This window comes from Penicillium cinerascens (assembly GCF_028974065.1).
Source record: "Penicillium cinerascens strain IBT 15544 chromosome Unknown contig_5_segment0_segment0, whole genome shotgun sequence".
In the NCBI taxonomy this organism is placed as follows: Eukaryota; Fungi; Ascomycota; class Eurotiomycetes; order Eurotiales; family Aspergillaceae; genus Penicillium; species Penicillium cinerascens.
Window position 1 is genome coordinate 2,642,954 of NW_026695294.1, and position 18,678 is coordinate 2,661,631.

At 53.0% G+C, this 18,678-nt stretch overlaps 10 protein-coding genes across 10 annotated transcripts; 6 read left to right on the top strand and 4 right to left on the bottom strand.

Moving 5' to 3' along the window:
• Nucleotides 1-34: 34 nt before the first annotated feature.
• N7498_005462 (uncharacterized protein) lies at nt 35-1,666 on the top strand (the record flags this gene model as incomplete). The annotated part of the gene is made up of 1 exon (XM_058452524.1): nt 35-1,666. One exon carries the CDS (start codon nt 35-37, stop codon nt 1,664-1,666), a length of 1,632 nt encoding a protein of 543 aa, XP_058309062.1.
• A 689-nt stretch (nt 1,667-2,355) lies between these two features.
• On the bottom strand, nt 2,356-3,712 carry N7498_005463 (putative 6-hexanolactone hydrolase; the record flags this gene model as incomplete). Its single annotated transcript, XM_058452525.1, has 4 exons — nt 2,356-2,490; nt 2,549-3,132; nt 3,236-3,381; nt 3,504-3,712. The coding sequence occupies 4 exons, from the start codon at nt 3,710-3,712 to the stop codon at nt 2,356-2,358; spliced, it is 1,074 nt and encodes a 357-aa protein (XP_058309063.1).
• A 452-nt stretch (nt 3,713-4,164) lies between these two features.
• pmi1 (mannose-6-phosphate isomerase pmi1) lies at nt 4,165-5,771 on the bottom strand (the record flags this gene model as incomplete). The annotated part of the gene is made up of 5 exons (XM_058452526.1): nt 4,165-5,168; nt 5,236-5,473; nt 5,527-5,618; nt 5,669-5,689; nt 5,741-5,771. The coding sequence occupies 5 exons, from the start codon at nt 5,769-5,771 to the stop codon at nt 4,165-4,167; spliced, it is 1,386 nt and encodes a 461-aa protein (XP_058309064.1).
• A 556-nt stretch (nt 5,772-6,327) lies between these two features.
• On the top strand, nt 6,328-7,469 carry N7498_005465 (SAGA-associated factor 29 family protein; the record flags this gene model as incomplete). Its single annotated transcript, XM_058452527.1, has 3 exons — nt 6,328-6,499; nt 6,617-7,130; nt 7,184-7,469. 3 exons carry the CDS (start codon nt 6,328-6,330, stop codon nt 7,467-7,469), a joined length of 972 nt encoding a protein of 323 aa, XP_058309065.1.
• Nucleotides 7,470-7,916: 447 nt separating this feature from the next.
• Nucleotides 7,917-9,111, top strand: N7498_005466 (GTP cyclohydrolase II; the record flags this gene model as incomplete). Its single annotated transcript, XM_058452528.1, has 2 exons — nt 7,917-9,023; nt 9,082-9,111. The coding sequence occupies 2 exons, from the start codon at nt 7,917-7,919 to the stop codon at nt 9,109-9,111; spliced, it is 1,137 nt and encodes a 378-aa protein (XP_058309066.1).
• A 576-nt stretch (nt 9,112-9,687) lies between these two features.
• On the top strand, nt 9,688-11,344 carry N7498_005467 (bZIP transcription factor; the record flags this gene model as incomplete). Its single annotated transcript, XM_058452529.1, has 2 exons — nt 9,688-10,103; nt 10,327-11,344. The coding sequence occupies 2 exons, from the start codon at nt 9,688-9,690 to the stop codon at nt 11,342-11,344; spliced, it is 1,434 nt and encodes a 477-aa protein (XP_058309067.1).
• Nucleotides 11,345-11,625: 281 nt separating this feature from the next.
• N7498_005468 (NAD(P)-dependent oxidoreductase) lies at nt 11,626-13,004 on the bottom strand. Its single transcript, XM_058452530.1, has 5 exons — nt 12,774-13,004; nt 12,528-12,716; nt 12,143-12,474; nt 11,946-12,083; nt 11,626-11,895 (listed from the first exon to the last, which is right to left on the bottom strand). The coding sequence occupies exons 1-5, from the start codon at nt 12,789-12,791 to the stop codon at nt 11,637-11,639; spliced, it is 936 nt and encodes a 311-aa protein (XP_058309068.1). The 5' UTR covers nt 12,792-13,004; the 3' UTR covers nt 11,626-11,636.
• Nucleotides 13,005-13,565: 561 nt separating this feature from the next.
• N7498_005469 (actin-related protein 2) lies at nt 13,566-15,144 on the top strand (the record flags this gene model as incomplete). Its single annotated transcript, XM_058452531.1, has 7 exons — nt 13,566-13,584; nt 13,654-13,700; nt 13,761-13,904; nt 14,012-14,237; nt 14,307-14,872; nt 14,924-15,001; nt 15,058-15,144. The coding sequence occupies 7 exons, from the start codon at nt 13,566-13,568 to the stop codon at nt 15,142-15,144; spliced, it is 1,167 nt and encodes a 388-aa protein (XP_058309069.1).
• Nucleotides 15,145-15,759: 615 nt separating this feature from the next.
• Nucleotides 15,760-16,751, bottom strand: N7498_005470 (uncharacterized protein; the record flags this gene model as incomplete). The annotated part of the gene is made up of 2 exons (XM_058452532.1): nt 15,760-16,193; nt 16,259-16,751. The coding sequence occupies 2 exons, from the start codon at nt 16,749-16,751 to the stop codon at nt 15,760-15,762; spliced, it is 927 nt and encodes a 308-aa protein (XP_058309070.1).
• A 462-nt stretch (nt 16,752-17,213) lies between these two features.
• Nucleotides 17,214-18,461, top strand: N7498_005471 (serine/threonine-protein phosphatase 2A activator; the record flags this gene model as incomplete). Its single annotated transcript, XM_058452533.1, has 1 exon — nt 17,214-18,461. One exon carries the CDS (start codon nt 17,214-17,216, stop codon nt 18,459-18,461), a length of 1,248 nt encoding a protein of 415 aa, XP_058309071.1.
• Between the last annotated feature and the right edge of the window lie 217 nt (nt 18,462-18,678).

Sequence of the window (18,678 nt, forward strand, 5' to 3'; positions counted from 1 at the left end):
ACATTTACCTTGCCTTTAAGCCAAGAGTCTAAATATGCCTTCCGACATCCAACGACCCGTCATTGTGGCCGGTGCCAGCCTGGTCGGGCTTTCCGCAGCCTTATGCCTAGCTTCACACCAGGTGCCAACCATTGTCCTCGAGAAGCACTCAGGCATCTCTAAGCATCCTCGAGCAATCGGATTCACTACGCGAACCATGGAGATTTACCACTCCCTCGGCATCGAAAATGAAGACCCAGCACCAGAAGACTTTAAACTTGAGCGAGCCCACGTCGAAAGCATCACGGGCAAATGGCTCGACAGTTCCTCTTGGTCCGACACAGAGAGGAAGCCTAAGCCAGAAAAGCCAAAGGAGCAGCCCACGAAGCTTGGTTCTCCTAAGAAAGAGTATTCTTTCGCTCGAGGGTCCGCCATCCCGCAGGATAAACTGGAGCCGATTCTCGAATCATTGGCGCTCGAGCGCGGCGCGGAAATTCGCCGTCAGCAGAAACTTATCAACATAGAACAAGATGATGAGGGAGTCACCGTGACAGTGGAAGATTCAAAGGGCCAGCACCAAACTATCCGAGGCTCTTACCTCATCGCCGCCGACGGCAATCGCAGTACCGTTCGCGAGCTACTTCAAATCCCTCGACAAGGCCGCGGGTTTATGCAGAATCTCCACAGTGTCCTTTTCCACGCAGATCTCGCCCAATGGACAAAGGGATTTGTTCAATTCGACATCGACCAGCCTGATCTCAAAGCCTTCCTTGCTTCCTATACCGACGGACGCTGGGCCCTCATGTTCAAAGATGGTATTGAGCGCGACGAGCCGGCTCTACGTGCTGCAATCTATCAAGCTGTGGGAAGATCGGACTTCCCAGTCGAGATCGTCACGACTGGCAACTGGGAACTAACTGCTCTTGTGGCGGACACCTTCCGCTCTGGACGGGTGTTTCTTGCTGGCGATGCGGCGCATACCCTGCCTCCTAATCGCGGTGGATACGGTGCAAACACTGGAATTCACGATGTGCACAATCTGGCATGGAAGCTTGCTGCTGTTCTCTCTGGACATTCATCATCTGATCTTCTGGATACATACGATACTGAGAGACGCCCAGTGGCTTTACTTCGCCATGACCAGATCTTTGCGCGCGCTGATTATAAAATACATTTAGACACGGCTACTCCAGCCGGTGAGAAGATTGACGACGACGCCATGGAGTTTGGTCAGATTTATCTATCTAAGGGAGTTGACGGAGCCGATGAGAGTCTGCCGAGGGCCATGAAACCTGATGAATGGAATGGCCAGCCAGGTACTCATTTGCCACATTTCTGGACCATTAAAGAAGGAGAAAAGGTTCCAATTCTTGACCTTATCGGTCAAGGAAAATGGACCTTGGTCTCGGAGAGCAGTGAATGGAGCGATGTTGTCTCTCAGGTGAATAAGCAGTCGCCTATTGCGCTCGCATCCCTTCAGATTGGACGTGATGTGCAGCTTGTTCAACAGGGGGAGTTCAAGCAAGGCTTTGGCATTTCTGGAACTGGAGCTGCTCTCATTCGTCCAGATGGATATATTGCTTGGAGGGCAAAGGAGTTGCCTGTCAACGCCGGCGAACTTCTGGACGATGTCTTGTCCAGGGTTGGGTTTAGACCCATCGTCGAAAAACACGAACAAACTGAGTAGGGCAAGGACACAGTGTCTCGAATTTTACAATGTCTATAGCCAATGTGGTACGGCCGCGCTTCCTGTATAATAGAAGCACTGGCCAATTTTTAATGGATAAATATATCTCTGGAGGTACTTCTCAAGTTTTCGTAATAATCGCACAAGACCTACGCAACCAGGGTGAACTCCACCTGGGTAGCTCTGGTACTAACCGTGGCTGTGATAAAGCAAAAAGTAATCTTAAAAATACCTAAATCAAGTAGATAGGGAATAAATATTAAGGTGAAAAAAAAAATATAAAAAATAAGAAGGTCCCTGCCGGGATTGAACCGGCGACCTTTCGGAATGATCTAATTTAGAGTCAAAACCGAACGATATGACCACTAATCCAAGGGACCTGTTACGGATAAGGTTCGGCCAACTTTGACCAAAATACCCTACCAAATTTCACCACTACAGAAACGTTCCTTCTCGTTTTAGCCCGCATTAATCTATATAGGACTTTCATTGTTTTCATCTGATTCCTAGTTTTTACTACCTCCATCTCTAGGGTCAGCAAATCTGGCCTTTACGCATTGTAGATGGCTTAAAACTCCTTTCAATCCATATACATAGATTAGCTTCGGACGCGTCCCGTAATTATATCGAGCTAGCACCACCTCCCGTCATTAGGATAAAGAGACACCACTCATCATAAAAACAATAACTTATAAACGAGAAGCGATCCACCGGCGCAGTTCCCTGCCCGTTTGAGTTCCATCCTTTGATCCGGCCTCAACGTACAAGTGCGCATCGTGTGACTCATCATAGCCAACGACGAAGGTGGTGTTCGGGAAGACAGACTAGAACGAAGGTCAGCGATCAACACGCCGCAATCCGAGTACACAGGATACAACATACCTTGATCTTCTTCGCAAAATTTTCAATCGGCGAAAGCAAGATTTCATCACTACCAGCCAAGATCAAAATGCACTCCGTCTTCGCATCCTTCCACCACTCCACAGGCGCCCTGTCCGGCTCATTCCAGTTATCACCTTCTGCACCTGCAACATAAGCAGTGGACCAAGTCTTCAGTACTCCGGGGGTAATAATATCCTTCCACTCATTCTCCTTCATGGAAGGCCAGTCCCCGTTGAAGTTGACCCACGGCGAAAAGCCAAACACGCCCGCCAGAGGCTCCGTCAGCGAGATAGGCTCGATTTCTGGATGCGGGTGCGATAGATGCAGCAGTGTCGCCATGGCCAGATTGCCACCGGCGGAGTCGCCTCCCACGACCACGTCGCTGGGCGATCGGCCTGTCTCGTTGAGGATGTATCGCAGCGCGCCGATGGCTTGGCGCAGCTGTGTCGGATATGTCCCATGGGGAGTGAGTGTGTAGCGAGGGAAGAAGACGGCGATGTCGTGGCTGGTGTCGTTGACTACCTCTAGCAGGTCGAGCCAGAACTCGAAATGTGGGGGCACGGCTGCCATCGCGAAGCCGCCGCCTGTACGACATGGGTTAGAGATTAGGTTTGCGGCAGGATAGAGGTGATTTGTGTAGCTGGCGTTACACGGGGGAAGCTCGATGTTGGTCGTGACTGAACGTACCGTGATAGTAGATGACGACGTTCTTTGCGTTCTTGTTTCCTAGCCAGAAGCCTTCCGTATCGTGGGGGAGAGACACGATCTCTGGCTGAAGGCCGCGCTTCTCCATTACCGAAGTATAAACATCGGTCGTCATCGGATACATATATCTAGCAATGAAATGAAACCGTAAGCTTTGTCCTTCGTCCTTCGTCCTTCGCCTTCTCCAAGTCCAAGTCCATGTCCATGGGCTTTCTCCAGATTCATTGCCTGGGCCATTGGAGGGACTTACTGCTTCTGGCGATCAGATGTGCGATCACAGAGCCGGCGGATAGCGGCAGCAGTAACATGATGGCTAAATTTCTTGGGGCTGGCCTGGCCTCGAAAGACGCCCGTAAGTGTCGCCATGAGGGCATTGGCCCCAATACTCAGCTGAGCGAAAGGTAGATCTGCCTTCTCCCAGAAGCCCAGTTCGGGCACGTTGACGTTCTTGGAGGCCATTGTGATTCAATATACCAGTATGAGAATCGAGTAAAATCAAAATGTAAGAAAAGTCGCTGCAGGTACGCTGTCGGGGTCCTCCAGGCATGAATGGGATTTCCCCGCTTCTTCGATCGCCCGATCCGTGTCTTAACCTCGGTTCCTCTTGTGGGGACCCACACTTGCCGTTCCCGTTTGACGCTATGCAGGACCCTGGGCTCTGGTTCCCTAGTAACAATAACAATATGAGTACTCTTGGGGCTTTGGTGGGAGGGTTTATGTTGCTACAGATCTATATAGTAAAGCGACAGCCAAGACCACGTTGGTGGTGGCCGAATTAACCATTCAAGCAGCTACCATTCATACCACCCGTCATAATACATTCAATTTCGTATGCGGCATATTTTTGACGGGCATCATAGATTGGCACTAACACCGACACGGCCTAGTAGACCAAAATTAGAAGTGATGGCCTAGTGTCCATTGACCATGTCCTCCTTACCGGTCAGCTCACAGAACGCCTTGTACGTCGTGAAGACATCGTCCTCTCCCTCTCCACTGCCGGTATTCTCGATGATACACTCGGCCGTAGCACCAATGAAGAAGACGTATCCCTCGCGCACTTCCTCAGTCTTGTTGCCAACGGTGATCTTGCCCTTGCCGCGGGTGCAAATCAAGATGCTAGGACCGGCGAGCGGGTCGAAGGTCGCCTTGGCGCCTATCCGGTTCAGATCGGTCTTGACGACGCTGAACTCCTCAATTGGGGGATCGTAGAGCATAGCTGAGGAGGCGCTTGAGTACGCCGTCGCGTTCAAGATGACATACGGGTAGTCCACAGGCCGCAGCTTCTGCTCTTCAATGGGGGCGTACGAGTAAGTCAGCATCTTGGTCAGGGTGGGGACATCCTTGAACTTCGGGGTGAAGCCAGCTCGCACGACGTTGTCCGAGGAGGCCATGCACTCGATGATATCCCCAGACACGTAGGCGTGGATATCGTCAGCCTTAAGGAACATGGCCTCACCAGGTTCGAGCTTGATGAAGTTGAGGAAGAAGAAAACGAATGAGCCAACGTCGTTGGGGAACTGCCCATCGAGACGCTTGATAATTGCAGCCAGCTCGGCCGGGTTGGTAGGGTTAGTCTCAACCTCGCCGGGCAGGGTACCGAAGCTCTCCGGCAAGTTCTCCGCCAGGGCAACCAGGTCCTTGCAGGCGCTTTCCACGTCCGCAGGAGAGGACTCCATCAGGACAGTGAATACCGAGCGCAGCGCATCCTTGTTGCGCTGCACGACAGCCTCGTCCTCCGAATCCTCGTTACCCTTCACAATCTGTTCGAACTCGCCCGCGGCCTGGAGTCCGACGAGCTTGCGGAGGGGTTCGAGTGCCTGGAGAAAGTGGGCGATCTCAGCCAAGGGACGGAAGCCGCACAGTCCTTCAAAAGGCGTCACAGCAATGGTCATCTCAGGCTTGTGGTTGTCATCTGCGATAGAAGAACACGTCGTAAGCTCAAATTCCAACCAAACTGGACCTCCTGAATCTGGACATACCGGGATAGTTTCTAGGATCACGCGCATGAAGCTGTTCCGCCAGCTTCTTGTTGGGATGGGCCTGGATACTGAGCGCTTTGCGGATGGACAGCACCTTGAACAGAAAGGGAAGACGGCCCCCATAGCGCTCACTGATCTCTGTGGACATCAAAGCCTGGTTGTCCTGAACGAGATCGAGCAGGGTGCGCTGAGTCTCGACGTCTTTGGAGGGCAGGTTAGGATGGGTACCCATCCATAGCTGGGGCATCGATAAGCCAACGGGTCCCTCTGAAGCTTCATATCCCAACTTACCTCTGCATAAGGCTTCTCGGCCTCGATCGAGAAATCCGCCGGGGCTGTAGTGGCGGCATATCGGGCCGCAGCCGACTCCTGGCCGACTTTGCCTATGATGGGGTTCAGTGCGGGGCGTTCAACATGACGGATTCAAGCTTACCCCAATCGTAGCTGTTAACGCCTGCAGAAATGGATTAGCTATGAGTACAACATACAAAAGACGAAAACCTACCGCATTGCAGACGAAGCAATGGAACCTGCATCTTTGAAGAGTTTGTTCCTGGGGAAAGTGAGGGGCACTCAGTGATTTCCTATTACGCAGAACGCCAAGACTCTCGGTGAAGGCTATTGCAAGGGTCCGCAGATGAAACAAGGATTCCGCACGGTCAATCGGTCTGATGTGGGGTTTGCTCTCTCATTTATGCCGAGTGTACTATTTACAAACCCCGTGTATGCCGTGCCCAAGGTGGAAATGCTACCGCAAGCGGCCGTAAATTGCGATGTACCCGCGACATGTGTCGTGCATAGCCCGCATTAGGAAGAACGGGCTCCAGAATCGATGTGAACACTATGACAATGTCTGTCTGGCATCACAATGTAATTATAGAGGCCTAAATGCTACTATGAGGCGCACTGTAGACACAAGCATTCCCTCGCCAAGAATTAGGCGCGCGTTTAACCCGACCGCCTTGGCTTATCCCCGGGTCGATGTGACGGGACCTCGACTTCCCCCGGCTTCACGTCTACGATCGCGTTGCCAATCACGGCCGATTGCACTCGGTGCTTTTCATATCTCGCTATCCTGCTAGGTCCGACAATATGTCTCGCAATCGCCCTCGGCCTCGCGACAACGGACTCGGAAACAACGAGGAGATGGAGCTGTGGACTCGCATATGCCAGGATATCCGCAAGTCCAAAGAGAAGTTTGACCAGCAGGCATCCCTCTCCGTGCAGATCAAAACTCTGGTAGATAGGATCACCCGTGATGGCAGTAAGTGCTCCCTTCCAGTTGATGTACCAGCTCGATTCACCCGTCAATTACCTCCCCCGCACTGTATTCCTCGAGAGCCTCCAAGTCCAAAAGTAGCTAAGAATTGATACTCGAAAGAACCTACCATGGCAGACCATGATCAGCTCGATACATGGCTGCGCCAAAGCCAGAAGCTCAGCGAAGAGGAGCGGTCAATCATGCAGGACGAGCCTTGCGACGTGATCAAGAACCTCGAACTCCTCACCGCACTCCGCAAAGCGTCCGAAGCCGAGGCCCCCGGCGGTCGCTCAAATGCTCTCTCCAAGTCTCGCAAGAAAAGGTCCGATATGGATAGCTCTGCTGCCGATTCTCCAAGTGCTTCAGGTGCCGACAAGTCCAGCCGCTCCAAGGGCGGGGTTCCGCGCAGCGCGAGTGTGTCAAGCACACAAGCACGCGAGAGCCGCGGAGAGGCTGTGGCGGTCAAGATCGAAGAAGGAACCGAGGGTACCAAGGGAACTGTGGCTGAGCGCAGTGGGATTCTTCAGGTCGGGGCACAGGTCGTCTTCAAACACAACAAGAACAAGCAGGGCGTGGAAGGAGAGGGCATTCAGTGTATCATCAAGAACATATCTGGCGACGGACATAAGAAAAGGTACGGTCCTCTGCACTTGGAATTTGTTTTTGGGACTGACAGCATGGTCGCAGGTGGTACGAGGTCCAAGACCCCGAACCGAATGAGAATGGCGAAGAAGGCGCTGTTTACAAGACTACGGCTGCGTCTCTCATTCCTATCCCGCAGATGGGCTCCTCGATGTCTGCGTTTCCAGTCGGCAAACAAGTTCTTGCCAGGTACCCCGACACCACCACCTTCTATCGTGCGGAGGTGATGGGAGCGAAGAAGGAAGCTTATCGTCTCAGGTTCGAGGGTGAGGAGGATGATAAGGAGATGGAAGTTGACCGCCGCTACGTCTTGGACATTCCAAACAAGTAGATCGGGCTGTACGGCGACGTTCCCATGATCTGATATGATTGATATACCCTTAGCGAGGCGCTACTTGGAGTTTTAAGGGACCCGTGGCTACAGGATAGGTGCTTGCCCTGGCCATCCCTTCTTGCAGATAAGCAATAAAATGGCTTTTTTATGAACTGCTTGACTATCGTTTACTTCCGTACATCTGTACACATGTGAATCTAATATCGCGCTTATCGGGATTTCCATAAGCGATGGAAGCTGCTAGAGTAAGCACTGACGCCGCGATGACTCAGCCCCGACTCCCCCGAGCCGAGGAAGATTGATTGACGCCATGGCTTTCTCGGCCGTGAATTCTTTTTGAATTGTCACAAATTCCCTTTCCTCCTCAAGATTCTTGATACGGTGCACTGAAGCAGATAAGGTGAGGGCTCCTCCCACCCACGCTCCGCGTCCCCAACCGTCGCAATGGCGGATCTCCCCGCGCATGCCTCCCCGAAACTCGCCCCGCACTCTCCTCCTGCCAGCCAAACCGAGGCTCTATCAGACAATGCCAGCCAGGGAAGTGGGATTGCAACGGGTGAGCAGACTCCCGCGTTGCCGGACTCATTCCTGTCACCTGCGTTCACCCCGCCCGTAACTCCCGGCGGTTCATTGGACCTCGCCACCAACCCCACAGAGGCCCTTCATCAGCGTCAAGCTGCCGCGATCCAGCACCAGGAAGAACACACAAAGGCGCCGAAGTTGCTGGAGGAGCTTCCGCGGGTAGAATGTATCGTGCGGGCACGGATTCCAACCTCCAACGGCGCCGAGATGTTCCTGCACCTCTACCACAATGACTTGGATAATAAAGAGCACTTGGCTATCGTGTTCGGAAACAACATTCGCAGTCGCAGTCTCGACCGCGTGCACCCGGGGGAGACCGAGATGGACCGAATGATCCGAGGCGCGTACGTGGGGAAGTTGCACCCGGGTCGCGTCAGCAGCTGGTATGATGACGAGAAAACGGGGTCTAATTCATCGCCGCGCCATGTCGAGCCGCCGCTGGTGCGCATTCACTCCGAGTGTTATACAGGAGAGACGGTGTGGTCGGCCCGGTGCGACTGCGGTGAGCAGCTGGATGAAGCGGCGCGGTTGATGTCCTTCCCCGTGGAGAATTTGTCGTCCGATGCACCACCGGAGCTGCAGTCTCTACGATCCCACTCTGCGGGTGGTGTAATTATCTATCTACGACAGGAGGGCCGAGGAATTGGCCTCGGTGAGAAGTTGAAGGCATATAATTTGCAGGATCTTGGATCGGATACCGTCGAGGCCAATCTCTTGCTGCGACATCCGGCAGATGCCCGAAGCTATGGTTTGGCCACGGCCATGTTGGTGGATCTGGATTGTGGAGCGGACAGTAATCCGGAGGGCATTCGCCTACTCACAAATAACCCCGATAAAGTACGGGCAATTGAAGGGCCAAACCGAGAAGTGGTGGTGAAGGAGAGAGTTCCTATGATTCCTCTAGCCTGGCGGACCGGCGGTGAACGGGGTATCAAGAGCTCCGAGATCGAAGGCTACTTACAGACAAAGGTTGGTTCTGCAAACTCATGTGCCTCGATGGACAGTGCTAACAACGTTGATTTGACAGATCTCGAAGATGGGCCATATGATTCAATAACGTCATCTTCTCTCGTTTTTGTGTTTTTCATCTTTCTGGAGTCTGTGGCCTGTCCATACATTGTACGATCGACACGACCATCTTCTTTTTTTTTTTTTGCATATTCTTGACCCTGACCTGTACATGATCATCTCCCCTGTGCGAAAATGCTCGGTCTTTTATTTTGCGTAATAAACGCGCCTGCACAATTGCTACATCACATTCATAAAATACAAGTATACTCGGGAACAATGGAGTTGCGATACCGTTTTGGAGTGGAGTTGGCGAGTCTACGTCTTATAGATCACGATCCCATGACCCCGTGTGATGGCCGCATCGATAGAATCAGTGTCTGAGTAAATTGCGGAGTGTCATCGTTAATCCAGGGCAAATCTCTCACTTGACTGTGGTTTGTTTCGCAAGGTTCGGGAATGCCAGACGGGCTCTCCGCATAGGAGACTCTCCACACCGTCCCCGTCGACCCACCCCAACGCCAATTCTGATAAATTGATCTGACAGGCCCAGCTGCGGAGCCCCCTTGTCCTTACCATTCATCTCTGTATGGCTTTCATCAATCCATAGCGCGTGCGTGAGGCCATGGCCAACCCTCCGCTCGACTCGTCCGATTATGCGGCACCCTCGCCGGCCCTCGACTCGATGATCGAAGCCCGCTCACATCCTACCTACACCCCGAAACACGAAGACTCGCCAGCTCCTTCGCGCTCAACATCCCCCGGCCCGGATTCGGTCGTCACGGACACCATCGACAATAATGGGGCCTCCATGACCGCCGGACGGAAGCGCAAGCTGAACAGCTCGTCATCACGAGGTGTCGCCAACCTCACCCCGGATCAATTGGCGAAGAAGCGTGCCAATGATCGCCAGGCGCAGCGCGCAATCCGTGAGCGAACTAAGGGACATATCGAAGCTCTGGAGCAGCAGGTTCGTGACCTCTCGTCGCAGAAGCCCTTCCTCGACCTACAGGCTGCTATCCAGCACAATGAGCGCATTCGGTCGGAGAATAGAGACCTACGCCAGGGACTCAAAGCGGCAATGGACATTATACAACCTTTACTTGCAAGGCCGGAGCCAACTGGCAAGTCGCGAAATGTGCTATATGTGCGAATCCCTGCTGATATCCATAGATCTACCTGCTTTCCTCTCTGTGCCGAGATCGGACCCGCTCCCAGCCCATGATTTCCCCTTACCCGATTCGGATCACTTGGCACCCGGTAGTCAAGCTGCGGCCGCGGCGGACAGGTTATATGCCGAATCCATTGCTAGCGTTGACACACCTTCGCCCATACGATCGACTTCCGCCCCAGGAAGTCGCCGCAACAGTCACAATGGAGGACTCCAAGCCTCTTCATTTCGCAATGTGCTGGATTCTCAGCGCCATCACATTTCCCATGGGCTAGACTTTGGTGTGGAGGAACGACTGGGCTTCAACTTCCTCTTGGACCCTTCTCAGAATGTGCCCAAGCTCGACCGTCTGCGTCGCAGCAGCTCTGAAAACCTCCGCAGCTCTCATCCAACACCACCTTCACCACTTTATTTGCAACCATTGTGCTACCCATCTGACCGGGCGCCAACTGCATTTGCTACTCCCATCAAAAATACCGGGCCTGTATGTCCGCTGGACAGTATCCTGCTAGACTTCCTTCATAACCGGCAACGCGAGGCGGCGCAAGGAATACCCCGCCAGAAGCTCGTGGGCCCGCCATACCCGAGCGTCTCTTCACTATTGAACCCCGAGAAGAGTGCAAACTCACACCCGGTGTCAAAGGTGTTCACGGACATCCTTCACACATTCCCTGATATCGCGTCATTACCAGAGCAAGTTGCCGTGCTCTACACCATGTTCCTCCTCATGCGGTGGCAGATCTACCCTACGCAAGAGAACTACGACCGACTTCCAGAATGGCTCACGCCGCGTCCTACACAACTTCTCCAGGCGCATCCAGCCTGGATCGACTATATAGCTTGGCCGCGGATGCGTGATCGGCTTGTTACGTCCTACCAAAACTATCCGTTCGAAAATTGGTTCATCCCCTTCACACGCGGCTTGTCAGTCAACTGGCCATATGAAGCCACCGACTGCTTGCTGTCAGCCGGCGACTCGGACGAGCTACTCATTAACCCTGTATTTGAGCGGCACATGCGGAATATTTTCAACTGGTCTCTGGGCCCGTTGTTCGCAGAGAGCTATCCCAATTTGGTCGATACAACGCGAATAGTACCTGAGCCAACATAGCGATGCTCGACTCCGCGTCCTTTCCCGGCGTTGAATGGTGTTATTGGATTCACAGCCATTATGTACTTTTCGTTGGACCATACCAGTATTTTCTGGGCTCTTTGATAAAAATCTTTCTTCCCAACCCTCTGTTCATACTATTCTGAACCCGCAGACTTAGACAAGGTGGAGATAGATGCACCGATTGAATATCGGTTGGTTACGTTTGAGTTAGAGGCTTTAAAGGTCAAGAGAAATCTTGAAGGATCTAATATTACTTTATCATACTTAAACAATTGTCACCGATCACAGCCTAAGGCTTCCGGGACTTCTCGTTCCAGAATTCGAGACCAGCCTGCTGCCGCAATGTTCCATACATAGAGCTGCTGTCGAGACATTCACCCGCATAGTCACGGGCAGCTTCCATGTTCTTGCGAGCAATCTCGAGGCCAGGAAGCTGGACACCCTGCTCTTGGGCCATTGTCATGGCGTGTCTGGCGTCCTTGATAGCCAGGGACACGCCAAATCCGGGGCGCGAGTCTAGAGGTGGCGCATAGGCGCCAGTAGTCAATCTATAAGGAGTAAGAATATGCGTGTCTCCGACCAGTTCACAAGACATTACCTCTTCGAATATCCACCAGCCACAGGACCAAACGCCTCGCCAATCAGCTCCTCCATAGGACCGGTTCCAAGCCCAGTCTTCTCAGCAAAGACCTGGGCTTCGCCAACGGCTTCCATCATGTTCACAGTGACGATATTTCTGAATCACAAGTTAGCAACACACCTCGAAAATCAAGCCTTTACTATATCCAAACTCACCCGGCAATCTTCAGTAGAGAGGACTTGGTTGCATCCTCCCCACACTCAATAACCCGACGACCCATAACATCCTGAATAAGCGGCTTAACAATCTCAGTAGCGCTCTTAGGACCTCCAATAGCGAATACCAGCTTGCCGTCCACGGCAATGGGATTTCCACCGAAGACAGGCGCCGCCACAAAAGATGCCTGCTGGTCTTTCAGCTGAGCCACTGCAGCGCTCACCGTCTGCGGGTGGACGGTCGAGCAGTCCACAAAGATCTTGTCCTTCAAGGACGTGCCCGAGCCAACAGCCGACGAGAGCAGACTTTGCAGCACAGAGTCATTTGCAACCTAGTAAGAGATGTCAGCTAAATGCGGATGACACAAGATCCTTGGGTCCCTACCATAGTGAAAATGATGTTGCTGCGAGACACCAGCTGGTCGAAGCTTGGCTCAGCAATACCACCGAGTGCTTTCAGTGGTGCACCACGCGACATTGTGCGGTTGGTGTACAAAAGGCTCAGGGCTTTTTTTGCGGCGAGGTGTCGCTGCAGGTTGTTGGCCATGGCGAGGCCCATGGAGCCGAGGCCATACTAGGAGCACGTTAAATATGAATCTAGCAAGATTGGGTGAATTGATGCATAGCTCACCCAGCCGATCTGTGTCATTGTGCCTGAAGTTGGTGTTGACCCGATGGGAACGGTGACGCTGTTACCGAGGTGTTCTGCTGGTAATACGCCCCGAGGTACTAGTTCCGGGGAGCTGGAAGCTGAGATTGCAGTCAGTCGATGCAATTTATGTCGACGAAGGACTGTCTGAAGGTGATATGCCCTGCTTTTCGATATATAGAGAGGTGAAGAAGTCTGGTGGAGCGCGCGCGGTTTTCCGAGGGGATCGGAGTCGGCCGATAGGGCACATTGTCTTCTACCGAAGGGGCTAGATAGCTGCCTCTGGCTGCTATCGGGCCGATAGGAGCTTTTCAATTGAGACTATACATGGTCGACGGTTTTATATATGCATCCCATTTACATGCCTGTTTGCTTTGCAATGGTTCACGGCTTGTTGGCCAGGTTCCCCCTAAGCTCCTGATATATTAAATTCTAGCCCTACAACACCACGAGACCTCCATTTCAATGTCTAGCTGACAGAAAAGCAACAGTGGACATCTTCATAGAATCTATTATTACTTCAACAGCATAAGAATGATGACCGTTTTTGAAGCGCAGTCACGTCATGTAAACAGTGCGGCTCGCTCCCCGACTGCGGGGAGGACGGGAGGTACGGTACGGTCACGTAAGTAACGATGATGATGGCCAGGCGACAGACCTCACTTACCGACATCAACTCTCCCCGCGTCCTCCACTCCACCTCCAATTCCACTCCGTCTGATCGGCCCTGCACGGAATACCTTCTGATAGCATTGTCCTATCAATTCCCCCACCATGGCGGACATGCCCATTGGTACTTGCTCCCAACCCAACCGACCGCGTGTCAACCCCCCGAGCTCCTAAGCTAACAAACAACCCGCAGTTCTCGATGGAGGAACCGGATTCCTCAAGGTCGGCTATGCCGCCCAAGTATGTCGCACATGACCATTCGATGATTGAACCCTCTTCTAACTCGACCGGTACCCCTAGAATTTCCCAGAGCACCAGTTCCCCTCGATAGTGGGGCGGCCCATCTTGCGAACGGAGGAGCAAGCCGGCGACATCGTGGTAAAGGATATCATGTGCGGAGACGAAGCTGCCGCTGCCCGATCGATGCTTCAGATCAGCTACCCGGTACGTCTGTTTCGTACGAGGCGTCTGTCCTCACCGTCCCCTACCCCGCCCTCTCCGCAGAAAGGCAGAAACATGGTGTTAATTGCAGCTCTTGACGGGCGGTTTAGATGGAGAATGGTATCGTGAAGAAGTGGGATGATATGCAACATCTGTGGAACTACACCTTTTACGACAAGATGAAGATCGACCCCACGGGCCGCAAGATCCTGCTCACAGAGCCGCCGATGAACCCGCTCAAGAACCGTGAACAGATGGCTGAGGTCATGCTGGAGGGATATAACTTCGGAGGCATCTATGTGGCAATCCAGGCGGTGCTGGCACTGTATGCCCAGGGTATGAACGATCCTTCGGCCCGGACGATGGGAATAAACACTTCGAGGAAATGCTGATTGTCTATTTTAGGTCTAAGCAGTGGTGTGGTTGTTGACTCCGGTGACGGTGTGACACACATTATCCCCGTGTACGAGTCGACCGTGCTGAACCACCACATCCGCCGACTGGATGTTGCCGGTCGCGACGTCACCCGCAACCTGATTGCCCTCCTCCTGCGCCGCGGCTATGCGCTCAACCGAACCGCCGATTTCGAGACCGTCCGTCAGATCAAGGAGAAGCTCTGCTACGTCTCGTACGACCTCGAGCTGGACAAGAAGCTGTCCGAGGACACCACTGTTCTGGTTGAGTCTTATACCCTCCCCGATGGTCGCGTCATCCGCGTCGGCAGCGAGCGCTTCGAGGCCGCCGAGTGCCTCTTCCAGCCTCATCTGGTGGATGTCGATCAGCCCGGTATGGCTGAATTGCTCTTCAACACCATCCAAGGCACCGATGTCGACATTCGGTCCAGTCTATACAAGGCCGTCGTGCTCAGCGGTGGTAGCAGCATGTACCCCGGTCTGCCTTCCCGATTGGAGAAGGAGCTGAAGCAGCTTTGGCTCACCCAGGTCCTGAAGGGTGACCCCGAGCGGTTGAACGTACGTTGATTAACTCGGATGTATGAGGACACGAAGCTAACAGCCCCCCAGAAATTCAAGGTCCGTATCGAAGACCCCCCACGACGGAGACACATGGTCTTCCTGGGTGGTGCCGTGCTTGCCAACCTTGTAAGTTCCTTTCCCACGAATATCACACTCTCTCGGATACTAATCAAGATCTCTAGATTGCCGACAAGGACGACATGTGGGTATCCAAACAGGAGTGGCAGGAACAGGGTGCCCGCGCGCTGGCCAAGCTCGGCCCGCGATAAGCGATTGTATCTAGCTGCTCGTTTCTCTTTTTTGCGCTTCTCTCGCACTACTTCCGCATTATTGCAGGCCGTGTTCGCCCGTTTCTTCTGTGTCGTTTCCCCCTTACCCGCCTTGTCGATATCCTTCCCATCCCGTTGTTGCAGTCTCCCTGTTTCCTCTATATTGTGCCTAGACTGGTCTGGTGCGGGTGGATTTGGGGCTGTTGACGTAAAAGAAAGAAACATTTCTATCGACTCTGGTTGGTCTTTGTAGCGTGTAATATAAAAGGCATCTTTGTCAAATCTGGTAACACGGCTTGCGTACCAAGTACGTGCGAGCCAAATTTCTCAAACAGGCAAATATCCTCATTTATGTCATCTGGTACAAGTTAGTTAGATCGAGTGAAAGGGCAAAATATCGATTAGCATAGAATTAAGCTATTCATTCCTACTTGAAAGAGGGGTTTCTCCCGTGCCATTTTAGGGATGGGGAGAGCTTAGGGTTTACAAAGCATATCAAAAACTCCGATCCATTCTGTGATATTTATGTACGAATAACACAAGCCCAATGCAGGGATCACGCAAGCCATGCACCCGAAATTCTAATGAAAAGACCTGCGAGACACAATTACAGAGTTACTGCTCAATAGCACCTGGCGAAACCGCCAGTATCACCGCAAGGGTCGCAACAATCAGAGAAGCCGCCACAAATGCCGTCAGAGCAACGCTGCCTCGACTGGCAGGGAACTTGCCGCGGATGATCCAGTACTGGCTCTCGAAGTAGCGATGGAAGCCGATGGTCAGAACTAGGATGGCGACGCCGATGAAGGTGGAACCGAGGGGTTTGCCCACGCTGCGGAGACGGGCGCCGTCTTGGGATGAGGGGTTTGAGGATGTGTTGAATATGCCGTAAGAGTAGTGTGGGTGTACAGATGGCGGAGTGTTGAGGGAGTGGATGGAATTTGTGCCTGATGTTGTATTTGCACTGTTGAGACGAAAGAGTTGAGTGACAGCTATTCCTATAGAGGCGAAGGCGAGGGATGTGCGCATCCAGGCTAGGAAGGTTCGTTCTGATTTTCGTTAGTGTGCTGTACACTTTGGGGCATATCAAATTAAAGTTGGAGGACAAGCATACCTAAGGCCAAGTGGTCACGCGCAACACTGCCCTTATTCTCCAGCTCCAGAGAACCAAATCTATCGATGAACCCGTTTTTCCAAGAATGCCCCGGCTCTTCTGGCGACTGAGGCCGCTGGCTCTGGGCGTTGGAGTTGCTGTTGACGGGATTGGTGCCCCTGACCGATGCTGCAGGGTCTGTCGGCCCATTTCTGGCCTGGTCAGATGGTCCATTTGGAGGAGCAGGCGCCTCGGTGGCTTGATAGTTGCGCGTCGAGGAGCCGGCCGCGTTGAAGAGGGTAGTGGCTTCGTTGGAAGGCTGTTCCTGCGTCTGCGGGTTCCTGCTAGACTTTTGAGACGACAAGCTCGAACGAGATCGACTGCCGCTGGCAGAGGACGACATGACCGAATCTGCGTGGGTTGGAGAGCCCGACAATGAAGAGCTGATGTCTCTGGATTGGGCGATGTTGCTGGGACCCGTCGGAGACGTCGCCGATGAGTCGAACATGTTCATTATGGCGTGATCATCCCCTTTGTCGGTTGAGGAAGCTATTCAAAGAGAGCCTGGACAGGCAGGGCTTCTGCAGCACCGGGACGCCGGGAACCGATCTGGAGAGAAAAGACCCAATAGATGTCGAGAGTTCTAGGTCGAAACGGTTGAGGTTGGTCTTGATGAGAGTGATAATATACTCTGCGTTTGCTTGCTTATGGCCGATTACTTTTCGCCATCAACTCATCATGTGTGCACCCGGTGTGACCTGAGTGAGCTCCGAAAGAGATTCGATCGTTGATTTCCGGGGAAGATCACATGTTCTCTATCGCGGCCCCACCACGCTAGTCCGCTTTCGGGGATTTTCGTCATTTAAATCCGTTTGCAGCAGGCGGTGACTTCGTGAGGTCCTTTCTGCCTTCGTGGCGATCATCCTGTCGTTTTAAGTGTTGTCAGTGTTGATATTCCATCCCTCAACCCTCAAAAATGGCTTCGACTTCATTACCGCCCCAAGCTGGCAAGGTGGATCTGTCCAAGAAGTTGTCAGAGTTGCGGTCAAGCAACCGCCGATCACACACCGCTGCCCAAGACGCAACCCCGAGAACCCCTCCTTTGCCGTCGCCGCCAACCCTCTCCGATCACCAATACTCTCGCCCTGTTCGCCGCATTCTTTCCCCAAAAGACCATGAGATCTTCACTTCGTCCCCTACATACAGCCTAGTACTTGCATTTATCTTCGGCCTCTCCGACTCGGTGCGCGGTCGAGCCGTCACCGATGAAAAGAAGCCCGAGTCCGATGCCGTTTCCAAAATCTCCTCCGTCGTGGGGCAACTTCGGTCCCTGATCGACAAGCACCCGGCAATTGACCAGGGTGGATCGCGGTTCGGCAACCCTGCATTCCGCACCCTGTTCGACGATGTCTCTACCCAAAGCGCGTCGTGGCACCGCGATCTCCTTGGGCTGAAGGATGCTGCAGCGATCGACGAGGTGTCGACATACCTGATCCACTCCCTGGGCTCGCGAGACCGACTGGACTACGGCTCGGGCCACGAGCTGAATTTTATGATGTGGCTACTTTGTCTCTATCAGCTGGGTCTTCTCTCGGCTGCGGACTTCCCTGCTGTGGTGTTCAAAGTCTACATCCAGTATGTGCATCTCATGCGTGATATCCAGTCCATCTACTACCTGGAGCCTGCGGGATCTCATGGTGTCTGGGGTCTGGACGACTACCACTTCCTTCCATTCCTGTTTGGAGCCAGCCAGCTGGTTGATCACCCGTACGTGACGCCGCTGGGGATTCATAATACGGCCATGCTGGATGAAGAAGGAGACAAGTATCTCTACCTCGACCAGGTGCGCTGGGTGGACAGTGTTAAGACGGTTAAAGGTCTCCGGTGGCATAGCCCAATGCTGGATGATATCTCGGGTGCAAAGAACTGGTTCAAGGTCGAGAGCGGCATGAAGAAGATGTTCGTCAAGGAGGTATTGGGTAAACTGCCCATCATGCAGCATTTCCTGTTCGGTAGTCTTCTACCCGCCGCAGAGGGCATGGGCGAACTTTCTGAGGAAGATGGTGCGGACGGTCATGACCATGCGCATGATCACTCTCACGACCAGCATAGCGACTGGTTTGGAGACTGCTGCGGCATCAAGGTACCCAGTACGGTGGCTGCAGGTGCGGAGATGCGCAAGCGGATGGGTGGATCGGGATTGCGCCCGATTCCCTTCGATTAGATTTGACGAACAAGTAGAATTATCAAAATTTATGACCATATGAATGACAATCACTTGCTAAAGCTATACATCCCGCGGCTGGGCTGGTCACACCGCAAAATGTATACAGGACGCCCAGGACACCGACGACACATTGTCACAATAGGGGTTAATGGTCTGTACAAAGAATACAACTTGAACACGTCACAGTTGACTGAGACGTTCCAGAATGTCATTT